The sequence below is a fragment of the Eptesicus fuscus genome, chromosome 13 (assembly GCF_027574615.1).
Source record: "Eptesicus fuscus isolate TK198812 chromosome 13, DD_ASM_mEF_20220401, whole genome shotgun sequence".
NCBI classification, from domain to species: domain Eukaryota; kingdom Metazoa; phylum Chordata; class Mammalia; order Chiroptera; family Vespertilionidae; genus Eptesicus; species Eptesicus fuscus.
Genome location: NC_072485.1, coordinates 67,441,370 through 67,456,391, shown reverse-complemented (window position 1 = coordinate 67,456,391; position 15,022 = coordinate 67,441,370). Strand labels below are relative to the sequence as shown.

At 51.8% G+C, this 15,022-nt stretch overlaps 2 protein-coding genes across 4 annotated transcripts in view; both read left to right on the top strand.

Annotated features, from left to right (window-relative positions):
* Positions 1–64: 64 nt before the first annotated feature.
* NR1H3 (nuclear receptor subfamily 1 group H member 3) lies at positions 65–12,355 on the top strand. Of its 3 annotated transcripts, XM_054724806.1 has the most exons (11): positions 65–165; positions 3,931–4,098; positions 6,366–6,451; positions 6,954–7,142; positions 7,563–7,829; positions 8,082–8,290; positions 8,397–8,576; positions 8,741–8,840; positions 11,218–11,331; positions 11,537–11,631; positions 11,800–12,355. In XM_054724806.1, the coding sequence occupies exons 3-11, from the start codon at positions 6,409–6,411 to the stop codon at positions 11,944–11,946; spliced, it is 1,344 nt and encodes a 447-aa protein (XP_054580781.1). In that variant the 5' UTR covers positions 65–165; positions 3,931–4,098; positions 6,366–6,408; the 3' UTR covers positions 11,947–12,355. The 3 variants fall into 3 exon arrangements, with proteins under 3 accessions (XP_054580781.1, XP_028009280.2, XP_008144965.2); XM_008146743.3 differs by lacking the exons at positions 65–165; positions 3,931–4,098 and adding an exon at positions 5,565–5,646; XM_028153479.2 differs by lacking the exons at positions 3,931–4,098; positions 6,366–6,451.
* A 937-nt stretch (positions 12,356–13,292) lies between these two features.
* Positions 13,293–15,022, top strand: part of MADD (MAP kinase activating death domain) — a 38,196-nt gene continuing 36,466 nt past the window's right edge. Inside the window, exon 1 of the mRNA XM_008146732.3 lies at positions 13,293–13,357. The gene's annotated coding sequence lies outside the window, so the exon portion shown is untranslated. The remainder of the gene's footprint in view (positions 13,358–15,022) is intronic.

Here is a 15,022-nt window from a genome sequence, read left to right as displayed (position 1 = left end):
GACGCGCCCTGGAGGACACTCGCCGGAAGTGCACTCGCCACCATCTTGCTAAAGGAGGGCTTGGGAGGGAATGCTTGGAGGAGACTCGCGACCCGGCCGGGGCAGAGGAGCATGGGCATGTAGCGCGACCTCGCGCGGCAGAAAGGGCCTGAAGACCTTGTCTTGGTAAAGAGAGCCCCGAGCTCGGGTTTGCCTCGGCCGGCGGAGAAGCCGGGCCCAAGTGGCGCCTGCCCTGGGCGGGCCAGTGGCGGGGAGAGCGAGGGCCCCCCGGGGCCGGGGGCCTCCGGGCCTGACCGCAGAGCCGCAGCGGATGCGGAATTGGGACGAGGGGGTAGTTTAGGGGACCCCCTCCACACCACTGCCTTCGGGTGGAATTTGAGCCTTGGTCCGGTTCCGTTCCCCGGAAGAGCTCTTGTTTGAGGTGTAGGGCACAGCGTGTAAACAGCCCTTTGAACTCCTATGCCCTTGAAGTTGGTCCCAGTCTATCCTACTGCTCATGCCCTGAGCAAAGATCAGGAGCCTTCTCACTTCACCTTCCAGTCGTTTCCCTGTCCTCCCACCATTCCTAGTTTTAGTTCATTAGAATCAGAAGGTCATGCCTCTTCCCGAAGGAGTTGGGTTGCACAGTGTGCAGGCTTGGCAAAACCAAAGCAGTGAATCCCTAAAGGAGGAATTTCAGACCAGTGGGAAGATGTATAGGGGGGAGGGGGAAGGAACTTAACAAGTGGGAGTAGGTGGGGTTTTGGCAGAATCAGAGGCCCTCTTGACATTGGCCATTAGGGTCCCAGTGCAGCCAATTTGGTCTAAAGGCTTTGTGATTCTGAGGTGGGAGTGATTCACAGCGCCCGGAGGTCAGATCATAGGCCCTAGGGAAGCTTTGATCTAAACTGCTCACTAGAAGCAAAATACTTAAGAGCATCACAAAAATAAAACCTGATCAGCACTATATGGGAGAAAGCAGGGTCATATCTTGCCCTAGGACTCCAGATTAAATGATTTACTAGTATATATACCTCAGGATCTAAATTTTGCTTCTAGAGTTGTTGTGGAGTAGTGAATAGAATATGAGAGCTGAAGTCCTGGTAGCCAAGTAGTTGTTATTTAGTCATAAGGTCCGTTATGAATCAGATGAGATTTTAGTCCCCTCATCAAAAAAATGTCCACACACACAAACACAAGGGGGATTTTGAAAACAATCCCAAGTGACTCGCAAAGACCGCCGAGAAGCTTCATAAATCTGCATCTTTGGATTCCTGATTCAATCTAGTTCTCTACAGATGAGAAAACAAACCTAGAGAGGAAGTGATTGGCCATGGTCACACAGTTTAGGAGAATTAATTAAAACTCAAGTTTTCAGATCCACAGTCTTTATAATGGGATGTTTCTTACGGGCTATTCAAACTACATTGCTAAACTGTATTCAGTGGTCCCAAATACCTTCAATAAAGAGATTTCTAATAAAAGCTTTTCATATTGATGGGGTTGAATGGGCATGGCTAACTGCTAAGGTACTGGGTATTAGTGAGAGTTTTTGAGTATTTTCTTTTACTATGCCTCTACTTTCCTTGCAAAGTAGCCAAACCATTTTTATTTCATAATGTAAATGTTAGCAAGTAGAATGAAAATCCCTCAAATTCATCTTTTGCTTTTTATCCCACTTGCTCAAGTATGTCTATATCCTTTGTGCCTGCAAGTATCCCATGTTAGGAGGGATTGATGGAGCAGATATTCCTGTTTTTATAGTGAGAAATCCAGGAAGAGTGAGGGTCACCCCTCAAGTACATGATAGAGCCAATAGCTGAGCCCTGGTTTCTGGACCCCTAGCTTCTGCATATTTTGTACCAGGTGATTCTGTGGTCCCCATACCTTGGTTCCTAACTACAGATGCACGCGCGCACACACACACACACACACACACACACACACACACACAATGTAGATGGGTAGGTACATAGACCACCCCAAACCAATAAGTCAGAATCTCTGAAAGTGAGGCCAGGTTTGGAAATCACTGCTCTACCCTGTGTTGGCAGAAGTGCACCTAAATCCAGGTGAGTTAACCACTTTTCCCATCTGGGGAGGTAGTGCATGTAATGGAGTGAGGAAGTTTTTTGTGTTTGAATTCGATCTTTGAATCAGCCATACTTCTATCCAAATTTGATATTTACCCCCTTGCTAGTAACTATCTCCTAGGCTATATATGAGGATAAATAATACATATAGTGGGGCCTATGTGACTTCTTCTGTCTTCTATATCATCTCTGAACTCATTGGTCTGGGAAGCAGGAATTCTTGGGTTCAATCTTGTGATTGGGAGGTTGGGTAGAAGTCATTTGAGGAACCTGCAAGATGCTCCCACACTTTTCACCTTCTCAGATTGGGGAAGGAGAGAGCAAAAAGCAGTTGCCCTAGTCTGTTTCTCTAAACCCTACCTGGTGGCCTGCTTTATGGGAGTTTGAGTGCTTTCAGGGAGTTATTTGGTAGTACATAGGCCAGGTGAATGCTCCTATTTTTGCTTCAAGGTTCCCCTTGCTCCAATGAGAAGACTTTGGAGGTCCTGGGAGTCAGAAATGGGACTTGGAAGATCACTGAAGGTGTTCCTAGGCATGGTGCCTCCTCTAGGAGCTAAGGAAAGATAGGAAAGGCCCCATGGGACTGGGAGGTTTTGTACCTGACATCTGTGGGCTGGTGAGACATGTGATTCCAGCTGCTGATCACCTGACTACTTGCCCTGGCCTGGGGGAGAAGTCCAGTGGTTGGTCTCTGGAAACCCTTTGGAGGTATTGACTACAGGTTTGGGTCTTCTCTCATTTTTCTCCCCAACCCCTCTAGGTGGGGGCTCCGGAGCCCCTGTAACCTGAAGGGGTAGCTCTTTGTATAGCACTGGTGATGTTCCCTCCTCTACTTGAGACAAGGCTGAGGCTGACATGGCATGGAGGAGATGGCTCCCTGAACTGCATGGTCAGCAACTGGCTCTAGCCTGGGTCAGAAGGCTCCAGATGGGGCTTGTGTGTGGTCCTGGGCTCTGGGGAGTCTAAGGAGTTGAGGATTAGGAGTGGATGAGAGAAGATAAGTCTTCAGGCCTCAGAGCAGTGTTCCATTCCGAGTTCCTTGCAAGCAGGCATTTCAGTGACATCTCTGATGATGCTCCTGTGCTGGAGCTGCTGGCTTTGGGGAAAGGAGAGAGAGGAGCTGGGTGGATGATGTGAGTGCTGGGGCAGAACAGTTCCAGTTTCCCAGGAGCTTGAGTCCTGGTTTCTACTTTCCCAGGACAGCTGGAGCCTTGTGAAAATCAGGGAGGGAACACACACCAGAGGAATGGAGAGCCTTGTGCTCATGACTCAGAGATGCCCAGACCAGGGTGGGGGCCTTGCGAGGGGATGACCTTGTGATGAAAAGGAACAAGAGCAAAAGCTGGAGGCAGAACTTTGAGATGTGGGTGTCAGAGGGGCTTTTCTGAGATGTGAAAATAAGCACATGGGCAGATTTTGCAACACCACCCAGCCTGCGTCATCTCAAGCTTGTGCTCCCCACCCCCCACCTATTCCCCCTGCCCCACCCTGTGTGCTTCCTCCCCTCTTTCACCAAGCTCCTGTTCTATTTCTGCTTTCCCTGTCCTTCTCCAAGCCTGCTCTCCCCCCTGCCCCCATCCACTCTTTCCCTATTCACTGTCCTCTCTACTGGTGCCCTGTTCATTTGCTTCTGTCCCTCTGGCTGCCTGCCCTGGCCCCCTGTCCTATGCTTTAATGGGGAGCCCATGGGAACTGGAGTTCACAGCAAAACAGGAAGAGCCTGTGAGCAGGAAGCTGGGAGTGGGGCAGGGGGTGATCAGCCAGCAGTAACCTCAGCTCTTCCCCTGCCACATCTGGACTGAAGCATCCCCAGAGCTCTCTGCCTCTTCTACTGCAGTCCTCTCCCCCTCCCTCCCAGCTTCTTCCATCTCCACATTTCACTGATCCAGCAGACCTGAACGGCAACAAGATAAGACTGTCCTGGACTCTGAGGCAGGAGAAAGAAAGAGCACAGAGACTGGAGTGAGGACATCTGGATTTTGATCTCAGCTTGGCCACTGTGTGTGGTCTTCGAGAAGCCTCTCCCGTGAGCTTAGTATTCTTTGTAAAATGGAACTTGTGTTATTTACCCTCCTTCCTGGGGCTGCTCTGAGGACCAAAAGAGATAGTGAGGGGTTGTGTATGGAAACAAGCACTGGAAGGTTAACAATGTACAGATGCAAGGTGTTGGGAAGTCCCATAGCTGAAAGGATTGGAAATTTAGTGATAACTGCTGCCATCTCTTGAACACTTACTATGGGCTACACATTGTGCTATGACATATTAATTCTCATGACAACCTTAGGTGGCAAAAACCATTATTATTATCCCAATTTTAAAGATAGGGAAATTGAGGTTCAGAGATATTAAGTAACTTGCTTAATCAAGATCACACAGCTAATAAGAGGCAAGGCCAGAATTTAAACCCGAAATCTGAGCCTAGGGCCCAAAAACTAAATATGCTGAAATGAAATTGACTAGAGCTAACAAGTATAAAATAGAAGGGGATCATATATTTTTTCTTGCTTGCTTATTCATTTAATGAACAGGAGTGCAGTACCTACTCTGTTGCCTAAACTATGCCAGGCTCTGATCCATGGGCTACAAGGGAGATACAATCAATTAAACATGGTGTCTACCTTCAGGGATGGATCTCATATTCCAGGCAGCAGGGCAGGAAGGCTCAATAGCTGCTGGGCAGAGCCTGTCATCATTGCCTAGGGAACTGTTCCCCAGATGAGGGCACTTGCATACCTTCCCAGGTCTAAACTGGGCTAGCACCTGGGTCACCTGCCATCTCTCTACCCCCACCCTGGCACTGGCCATTGCTCCTCTCTCTCTCCTGGCCTCTCCCCTGCTGGTAGCCCTCACAGGGCACCCCATTCAGAGACCTCCAAGAAGGCTCAGCACCTGCTCTCTCCACCCCGGGAGTTCCACCAGCTTGGCTGCGGCTGGGCCGGTGGGGAGAGTTTCTTGGCCCCTTCCCAGAGGCAGGGGAGGAGGAGGGAGGCTGGGAAAGCAGGCTGGGGCTGCGTGTTGCAATTCCAGGCTGTGCTGGGACCTTTGCTCCACGAAATGTCTATGGAGGGGAGGGGACACCAACTCTGGAGGCGGCCGGGGATTGGGGTGGGGGTGCCTGGGAAGCAGTCCTGTAAGAGCAGCTGGGTGAGCAGAGGAAGGGGAGAACTGGGCTGGTCCGCAGGGAAGTGCGACTGTTGTGGTTGGGGGTAGGAGAGAAGGATGGCGCTGGGCTGAGGGGGTGGCTAGCTGGGGAGGAGTCAGCGTGGTGGGGAAGCTGGCTGCCCGGTGGGCGGGGGTGAGGAGGCCAAGGCTCCAGGCGGTCAGTTGGTTGGCGCCAGCTCTGACTCCGGCTCTGCCTGGCTAGAAGGAGCAGTGGCCCGACCCCTTGGCAGTCCCTCCCTCCCCTCAGCTTTTCCCCATATTACTTCCCTGGGGCTCCGGGCCCCTGTCTAGTTCAGCTACGGCTTCTCAGCCACCGCGGAGGCCTCTGGACAGAGCCTGCACCGTCCTCCTCTCTCAGCAAGGGGGCTCCAGAGACTGCCCCAGCCAGGAAGTCTGCCGGCCCAGGCATTCGGTGGGTCGGCCCCTCAGCACTTGCCTGGGGCCCTGTGTGTGTTTGGGGCGTGGGGGTGAGTGGGGGTCCTATGGATCTTAGAAAGGGGTCTCTTTGGGGAAAAGTGAAGGATGGTAATAGTGATGGGAGCTTGGACAGGATTCCATTTAGTCCCAGAATAACTCCTGAGGGGCTGTGAGGGAGGAGGTCCTGAATGTGAATTGGAGCAACTCTTGGAGGCAACAGGTTTGTGCTGGGATCCTGGGAAGTGGCAGGAGTGAGGTTATTTAACAAGCAGCATGTTTCACTGGGTGGAGCCTCCATCCCATGTCCTGGTCCTGCCCAACTTGGGCTGTCCCCAGTGCTGGAGTGAGGGGGAAGGGGCTTTAATAGAACCAGAGCAGATGTGCCCAAATATTCCCTGATGGCCAGGAGGTGGGCACTGGGGAGAAAGAGTGGCACTGTGGCTGAGAGCTCAGATTTTGGAGTCAGAGAGATCAGAGGTGGAGTCTTTGCTGCCTAACTGTGTGGCCAAAGGCAATTTCTTAATCTCTTTGAAACTCAGTTTCCTCTTCTGTAAAATGGGCTGAAGAATAGTCCTGACCTCAGAGGGACACGTGAGCAAGGCATGTAAAGCCTTAGCACAGGCTGATGTATATTAAGTAAATGTTAGCTAATATGCTGTACTGATAAAGAAGGAGCCCAGTTCTGGAAGCGTATAACCTGAGTTGTTCCTGCAGGACAGTGCCTTGGTAATGTCCAGGGCTCCAGAAAGAGAAAGAGATGTCCTTGTGGCTGGAGGCCCCTGTGCCTAATGTTTCTCCTGGTAAGCTTCTTTACTCCAGCCCTCTCCCCTCAGTCAGGGTCTCTTCACTACCTGCCTTCTGCCTTTCCCCAGAGAGCAGTCTAGAGCCATCCTTGCCTCCTTCTGCCCAGACTACCTTCATCCTGGTTCCGGTGCCAGGCCCTTGCAGGCAGGCACCTGCCGATCCTTCTGTCTGGACTTGCTGCTGGGGAGAGGGCATGTACAGTGCTTATCCAGTTTGACTTTTAATTAAGAGTTCTGTCTGATCTCTGAACTAGATGCACGCCAGCCCCCAAGGGGACAAAGGTTAACATCCTCATATGAAGTATTGAGGTGCAGGGAATTGCAAGACTAGCCCTGGAGCCCACACAAACTCCAGGGTCTGAAGCCTGAGCTGATGTTTTGCTGCCCTCTATGGGTGGAGATAAGTTTGCAGTTTCCCAGCCAGGATGCAGTGGAAGTGGAGGGGGAGGACCTGAGACTTCCCCCCTCATCCTCCCCTTGTTCCTCTTTCCTGGCTCAGACTCTGCGGTGGAGCTGTGGGAACCAGATGCACAAGATGCAAACAGCCAGGCGCTGAGAGGCAGCAGCTGCATCCTCAGGGAGGAAGCCAGCATGCCCCAATCAGCGGGGGGCACTTCGGGGGCAGGGCCGGAGGTGGCAGATCCCACAGCCCTGCTCCCAGGAGTGGAGGCCCCTCCAGAGTCTACAGGTGAGGAACTGCTGGATTTGGAGGATGTAGGGGCTCCCTGGATCTGGAAGGGGCATCTTGGGGCTCTTTACCACATAAAATCATGTTTAAGTACCAAAGCTTCAACTAGACCTGAGTGATCTGTGAGTTTTGTCTGTACCTTAGGCCTTTCTGAGCCTCAGTTTCCTTATTCATCAAATGGAAACGATAATAGTAGCTATCTCTTTTGGTTGTCGTCAGGATCAATGCATATAAAGGGCTGAGACAGTACCTGGGACATAATAAATAGCACTTGGCACATGAGAGGTACTTTCTTACAATAGAGAGACTAGACTGCATGTTAAAAAGGGCATGAAGATCACTGAGTGCTCAGGGCCGTGGCCAGCTGGGCACCAAGCTTGTTTCTTGGAGAAGAACATTAAGGCACTTCCCTGTATCCAGAGCTCCGTCCACAAAAGCGGAAAAAGGGGCCAGCCCCCAAAATGCTGGGGAATGAGCTGTGCAGTGTGTGTGGGGACAAGGCCTCTGGCTTCCACTACAACGTGCTGAGCTGTGAGGGCTGCAAGGGATTCTTCCGCCGCAGTGTCATCAAAGGGGCACGCTACATCTGCCACAGCGGGGGCCACTGCCCCATGGACACCTATATGCGTCGCAAGTGCCAGGAGTGTCGCCTTCGCAAATGCCGCCAGGCTGGCATGCGGGAGGAGTGTGAGTACCTGGGGACAGCAATGGGGAAGGGGCTGATGGGAAAGAGGGGGTATGTGGGTACCAGGGTGTGAGGGCAGACAGACAGCTGAGCCTACAGGGCCTTCCTATATGGTCCCTAAATATGGATTAAACTTTCTTCCTTGCCTATACCCTGTGATCTCTGCTTTTCTGGAGCCTTAAACTCCCCCTCTGGCCCTTCCTTGCTTCTCATCTCCCCCTCCTCTTCCCTCCTCTCGTCTGGCCGGTCCTTAGGTGTCCTGTCAGAAGAACAGATCCGACTGAAGAAACTGAAGCGGCAAGAGGAGGAACAGGCTCAGGCCACATCCGTGCCCCCAAGAGCATCCTCACCTCCCCAAGTCCTGCCCCAACTCAGCCCAGAGCAACTGGGTATGATTGAGAAGCTAGTGGCTGCCCAACAACAGTGTAACAGGCGCTCCTTTTCTGACCAGCTTCGCGTCACGGTACCTGAGGGACCTGGGGAGAGGTGGCTGTACCCAGAGCGCCAGCTGGCTTCTCGATGTCTGACTCAGAGCGGTTTGTTTTTCCCCTCCTTGCCCTTCTGGGTAGCCTTGGCCCATGGCACCAGATCCCCAGAGCTGGGAGGCCCGTCAACAGCGCTTTGCCCACTTCACTGAGCTGGCCATCGTCTCTGTGCAGGAGATCGTTGATTTTGCCAAACAGCTGCCCGGCTTCCTGCAGCTCAGCAGGGAGGACCAGATCGCTCTGCTGAAGACCTCCGCTATTGAGGTGGCTGGCAGGGCTGAGGGGCGCAGGGAGAGCCCGAGCGGGACTGTCCGTGGGAAGGGCCTCTAGACAGCCACCACTGGGAAGTAGGGACCTTCAGTTGAAGGCGCCCCATTGTCAGGACCAGCCCACCGCGTCCCTGTTTGAGGTCTGCTACTTGTGTGCAGGTGATGCTTCTGGAGACATCTCGGAGGTACAACCCTGAGAGTGAGAGTATCACCTTCCTCAAGGATTTCAGTTATAACCGGGAAGACTTTGCTAAAGCAGGTGAGAACTGAGAGACCAAAGGGACTGGTTGGGATGGACAGACATTTTTTGTCCTGGAGCCCATAGTGACTCCAGAGTCACAGGCCCAAGGTTTGGGTGTCTGTAAAGGGAAGGCTTCCCCTATTTTTCCAAGACAGAAAGTTGGAATGCTTATAGGCCTCTTTCAACTGTCTCAAATGGGATGCCTGTCCTCTGGTGCCCTAGGTCAGTGTTTCTCGAACTGTGTTCCAAGGAACCCGAGGGAGGGGTTCCATAGAAGTGTCACTTTAGAGAAGAAACAAGAAGGCACAGGAATGTCTTTCATTCTTACTTTAAATGGAGCCAAACAAGAAGCTCCACTTAAATCTGCATTATATATCATGCTTCTGCATAATGTGCTTCAAGAAAAGATTTTATAACTAGGGAAAAAGCTTGAAAACAACCATACCGAGCCATTTAGTAGTCACTAATGAGCAAGTCTTTCTCAGATGTGCTCTTTAAGGACCACCTGGACCTACTTCCCCCTACTCTTCTTCACTTGTTCTTTCTGAAGAGCCATGGAACTGGAGCTGATACATAACAAACATGTCCAGATGATGCAGCTTTAAGATCAGAGTGGATGCTTCTGTCCCCATCCTGTACTTGAAGTGTTTTCTCCAAGAATTTGTTCCCATTGCTGCTCTCTACCTGATGCTTGCTTGCAGGCTAAGCCGTGTTGGTTTCCTCATACTCAATTGCTGGTAATGTTTGTGTTATAGGAGCAGAGTTAGGAAAGGATGAAAGGCTAAGAGTGTTTTGGAGGGACTGGAGCTGTGGCTCAATAGGAGACCTAGGAGTCTAACAATGGAGTGAGTGAGTCTAAAATATGGCTGATGCTGTCTGGTGACTCCGCTCATGTGCCTCTTATCCCAACCCAGGCTACCCAGTGACACTCTAGGAAGGCCTCTCTTAACTGTAGGGCATGGCAGGGCTGTGTTAGCACCTTTTGCCTTCTGTGTGCTGCCAGAATGTCTGGGAAATTTCATGACATTTTCCATCTTTAAAACCCAGCCCTACCCGCTTTCTCTAGCAAACCACCTTTCCCCAAGTGATTCTTATCCCAGTCCTTCTTAACCATGGCCTTCTCCTTCATAGCATCCTCCTTTCCGAACCCTTTCCAGTTCTTATGTGTGTGTTTCTTCAGCACTTTCAGGCTTATGTCATCTGGATCTGTACCTATTTATAGATCCATTTATATAAGCAGTTTTGATATCATCTTTGCCTTTTGTTTGTCATTTTGTCAGTGAGGTCTCAGGGAGAGGGAACAGGGGCTCTTTTCTGTGCGGTCTCCGTCCCTCTCTACATGACTGTTGATGTGGACTGATGCCACTGGAGGCATTCAGTCAGCGAGCAGTAGCAGACAGACCCTTTCAGGGTGCATAACCCAACTCTAAAACCTACCTGTCCTCTCTGTACAAACAGACTGTTTAGCACAATTCAAGGCTCACTCAATACCTCAGCAACAAATACTTTATAAAATGGGGCTTGTCCATTAAATGTATCAACACACACTTGATAAACATCAGGGTGAAAATACAGGAAGTGACTAATCAAGAAACCTCGAATGGAAAAGTTAGCAGATGGTTGCTAAAAGAAATCTGAGAAAGCCTAGCGGAGGGTGTGGGGTGGGGAGACTTTGACAGTGTGTATGGGAGAAGTGTTTTTTAGATGTCATGACTTTAGGTCAGGGTATGTTGAACTTCAGTCTCCTCATCAAGAAGATTGGTTCTATATTTATAAATTTATTATTTATTTGACAAACACTTTATATAGTGGTTACCATATGTGCCACACATTAGTCTGAGGACCCATTATGGTAGGTTATCTCCATTTTACAGATGGGAAAACCAAGGCTCAGCCTAGTAAATGGTAGAGCCAGGACTCAAACCCAGGCAGTCTGGCACCACAGTCTATACCCTCAACCATATTGCTAAGTTCCCCCGAGATATGAAACATGAAATGTATCTCTAGTATTCAAATAAGTAAGGTCAATTGCCAGTGAGGTTTCTTTATAAACAAAAATGAGTTGCTTCTATATCTAGTAATGGGGCCCTCAATAATTTTAATGAGAATAACAGAACTATTATCATTTAATTCACACATCCTGTGTTCCAGGCACAGTGCTAAGTGCTGTGCATGCTTTATCATTTAACCATCACAGTAGTCTTATAAATTCAGATATGATTCCCATCTCACAGATGAGACTTGGAGAGGTTAATAAACTTGCCCAAGGTTGCAGAGCAGAGCCCTGGATACTTCTTATTGAGTTCCTAGAAGTTCTCTAAGTCGCAGAGTTGGAGGAGAGAAGGAAGTTCCTGCCACTCATGCCGCACACTCAGCCTCCCTCCTTCTTCCCCAGGACTGCAAGTGGAGTTCATCAACCCCATCTTCGAGTTTTCCAGAGCCATGAATGAGCTGCAGCTCAATGATGCCGAGTTTGCTTTGCTCATTGCCATCAGCATCTTTTCTGCAGGTGTGGAGGAAGGGCAAGAGGGAAAATGAGCAAGCCCTAAGGAGGGCTGCAGGCCCCACAGGGCAGGCATTGTAGGGGTGGAGGCCCTTGCTGTTACTTTGGGATGGGAGAGGCTGGGTGGGACATGTTCCTACTTTTGGTTGTGATTTGGGGTATGGAACTGACCCTGGCCAGACTTGCTCCTCAACTCTGTTTGTGAATATAGACCGGCCCAACGTGCAGGATCAGCTCCAGGTAGAGAGGCTGCAACACACATATGTGGAGGCCCTGCATGCCTATGTCTCCATCCACCACCCCCATGTGAGTCTCCCCTAGGTGCCCTTTCTCCTCAACACAGGCTCATTCCCTGACACACCTACTTTCCCTTCAAGAATCCCTCTCCGATTATACCTCTCCCACAATTCCCCTACCCTTGCCCTCTTCCCCTGGGGAGAGACCAAGTCTGAACTTGTCCTTCTCCTTCCCCAGGACCGGCTAATGTTCCCACGGATGCTAATGAAGCTGGTGAGCCTCCGGACACTGAGCAGCGTCCACTCAGAGCAAGTGTTTGCGCTGCGCCTGCAGGACAAAAAGCTTCCCCCACTGCTCTCTGAGATCTGGGATGTGCACGAATGACTGTCCTCGGCTGGCTGAGGCCCCGCTGGCGGCCTCCTAGAGGTGGAACAGACTGAGAAGGGCAAACATTCCTGGGCGCTGTGCAAAAGCCATCCTCACGTGGCATTAAAGGAAAGTCAAAGGGTGGGGAGTTTTGTGACTGCTGGGCACTGAGGGTCCTGCCAAAGCTGTGCCCCATTTGAACACTGTACTGACCTGATCAAATGGATGAACCTGGGGGCCCCTTTGCACAAGGTTCTCCAGGCCCTGCCTATCCTGCCTCCACCACTTCCTGTTTTCCCCACAGGGCCCCTAGAGAAATTCTCCACTGTCACTCTGCGGCTTGACCATAAATGCCTCGGGGCTGCCTCCCTGATAGTCGGCCTGGTACTGTTTGTACAAGAAGACAAAAATGAATACAGAATGAGAGCAACAATTTCTGGATTGGGGTGGGGAAGCGGCCACAGAGGAGGGAAGCCTGCGTCTTTTAGGAGCGCCTCCAGAACTAGAGGGAGACAAGTCACAAGGGCCAGCCTCCTTTCACTAGCCCCGTTGCGCCCTGAGGGTAAATGAAGTGCTGATACCACTTCCCCTGTCATGATGGGAGGGGGGAGGGGATCACGTTGTCCTCCTGTAGGGGAGGGGGTGTTGAATTTTCAGAGCTAGCGCCTCAGCTAGGCACCTGTGTTCTTGTGGGCGCGGGCACATCAATCCCTCCTCTCGGCTCCCACATGATGGGACAGGAAGAAAAGTCCCCCGAGGCCAGGGGGAGGCTGCCCAGCCTGGGGTTGCGCCTCTCAGGACTGGACTCCATTTCCCAGCGGGCATCGCGGCACTGCTCACGCCCCCTTCCCTTGGCGCTCACCGGTGTAGGTGGCACGGCGCCTTCCGGCCGCAGTTCCCCCCGCCACCCCTGAAGTGGTAGGCTCCACCGCCGCGCTGCCGGCTTTCCAGCCTAGGCGGCTCGGCACTTCCAAGCCGAGTGCAGGGAGAGAAAGGTGAGGGCGGGGCGAGGGGACGGTCAGAAAGTATCAGGAGCAGCTTATCTTGACCAGTAGCTTCCCGGTTAATCCACATTTCATCGGAATGCGCTCAGTTCCCATGCGGAATTAAAATCTCTGCGCAATTTACACAAAAAGGTATTTCTGTGGGTCCTCCCCTTGGCAGTCAGCGGCGCTAGGCTGGCCCTGCGCTCCCCATCACGTTTCCACTCCCACTGGCATAGGTGTGTGCGTAGCCGCCTTTTCCCGAGGTCGGCTCCGCCCTTGTGCGCTCGGCTAGGTGCCGCCCTGTCCCCCCGCGGGGGTGAATGGTCGGGCCCCCGCCCCCCTCAGCCTCCCCTCCCTCACGCGGAACTGGCGCCGGGGAGCGACTGACGCTCTGCGGCCGGGGGACGTCCAGCCAGGCCGGCCCGTCCCCCGAAGCTCGGGAGGTAGGAGGTCGGCGCCACTGGAGGCCCAGGAAGGGTATTTGGGACAGGGCTCCTAGGGGGAAACCGGCTCTGAGAGCAGCGGGGGTCTCGGGGAAGGGGTCTCGGGCGGCCCTTACAGGAACGTCAGGGCGCGTGGGGTCTCAAGAGCGAGTAAGGGGTCCGCACGGAAAGGGCCGGGCTTGACGTGGGGGCGCTTCGAGCCGCCGAGGGGGTGCGGGCTGCTGGCCTGGGCGCAGCTTGCTGCTGCTGGGCTCGATTCTTTCCGGACTGGCGGGTGGCACCGGTTCCGGGCGGAGGCGGGGGAGAGCTGTCCAGCAGGTGAGGGGGCGGACAGAGCTGTCCAGCCCGAAGCCCACCCGGGATGGGACCTGGCGCGCGTGTGTGCGTGTGTGTGTGTGTGTGTGCGCGCGCGTGTGTGTGTATGTGTGTGTGAGCGCGTGCGTGTGCTGTGCGCCTTATTTTTTGTTAGGGTTTGAAGAACCACATTCGGTTCTTGACCATTTTTTTTTTTATTTGGTGTTTTCAAAATTGGCTTATTAGAGAATGGAGACACCGTTTAATCTTTTCTGCACCTGCTTCCCTCCCCATGCTCGTGCATCCTAAATTCTTCCTCCTTTCTCTGCTCTCTCCTCCTCCCCAACCCTGCCTATCGCCGGCCTCCTTGCTCTGTTCTCCCCCATGCTGGACCAGTCTGTGTTGATGTGCTTGCAAGGTCACTTCCTGGGGAGGAGGAGGAGGAGGAGGTGAGAGAGCCTCTTGTGCTCACGTCAGCAAAGATGTCATATCGCTCTCCGGTTCCTGTGGTTTTACTATGATATTTTGCCCCCGAAGAGGGTCGAATCCAAAGCGTTGGTTAACGAGGCCATTTGCTGGAAAGACATCAATAACCTAAAGAAAGGTCTGTGGGTTCCAAATCTGCGTCTGGATGGAGTGGATGGTGATGTAGGCCTTCAGCTGATAGGTATGCATTTTGAGCTTGATGCCTTTGGAATATAGGACCTAGGAACCAGGGGCTCCCTGTTAGTAAATATGGTTGAGGCAGGAGGCAGAGTCTGAGCTTGGGTGGATATGAAGACAGAGTGGGAGTTATAGGTGGTGGTAGAGGGTTTGTGAGGAGGGGTGAGAATGGGAAGAAAAGCCTTTGTGATCTCTGCAGTCTGAATAACCAAAAGCAGTGGCTGTTGATGAGCTAGGAGTCTTATCCTATTGCTAGTAACTAGAACAGTCACAAGAGTCCTTGTGGCTCTGGAGGGAGATGAGCACTGTAGGGTATGCTAATGACTTGCTTTTTAGCAAGTGCTTCTCGATGGCGAGGGGCTGGGATCCCACTAAGGCTAGATGCCTAATATTTTAGTAGAAGATGCTTCAGGTGTGATCTTTGAGATTTGGGCAGGAAAGGGTTCCTCGTTTTTAATGTAAATATAGATTTCAAGGCCTAGCCTTGGGATCTGGTCCTATAAATTCTGTTTTATTTTAAGACACAGCAGGTCCTCCAATAATGTCGTTTTGTTCTACATTGTTTAATTATAACGTTGATGAGGTGCCATAGGAACTTAACTCTTGTTTATGTCAATTAGCCTATGGCAAAATTGGTTTCGTTATATACTGTTTCGCTTAAAGTTGCAGAACCTGATGGCATTAAGTGAAGACTTACTATACTTTGGC

What these genes read in the sequence shown, in the direction of transcription:
- NR1H3 (XM_054724806.1), top strand. Translation starts at nt 6,409, where the DNA reads ATGTCCTTGTGGCTGGAGGCCCCTGTGCCTAATGTTTCTCCTG. An exon ending in TGTGCCTAATGTTTCTCCTG is followed by an intron (nt 6,452 to 6,953) that starts GTAAGCTTCTTT and finishes TTCCTGGCTCAG; the next exon opens with ACTCTGCGGTGGAGCTGTGG. An exon ending in CATCAGCATCTTTTCTGCAG is followed by an intron (nt 11,332 to 11,536) that starts GTGTGGAGGAAG and finishes TTGTGAATATAG; the next exon opens with ACCGGCCCAACGTGCAGGAT.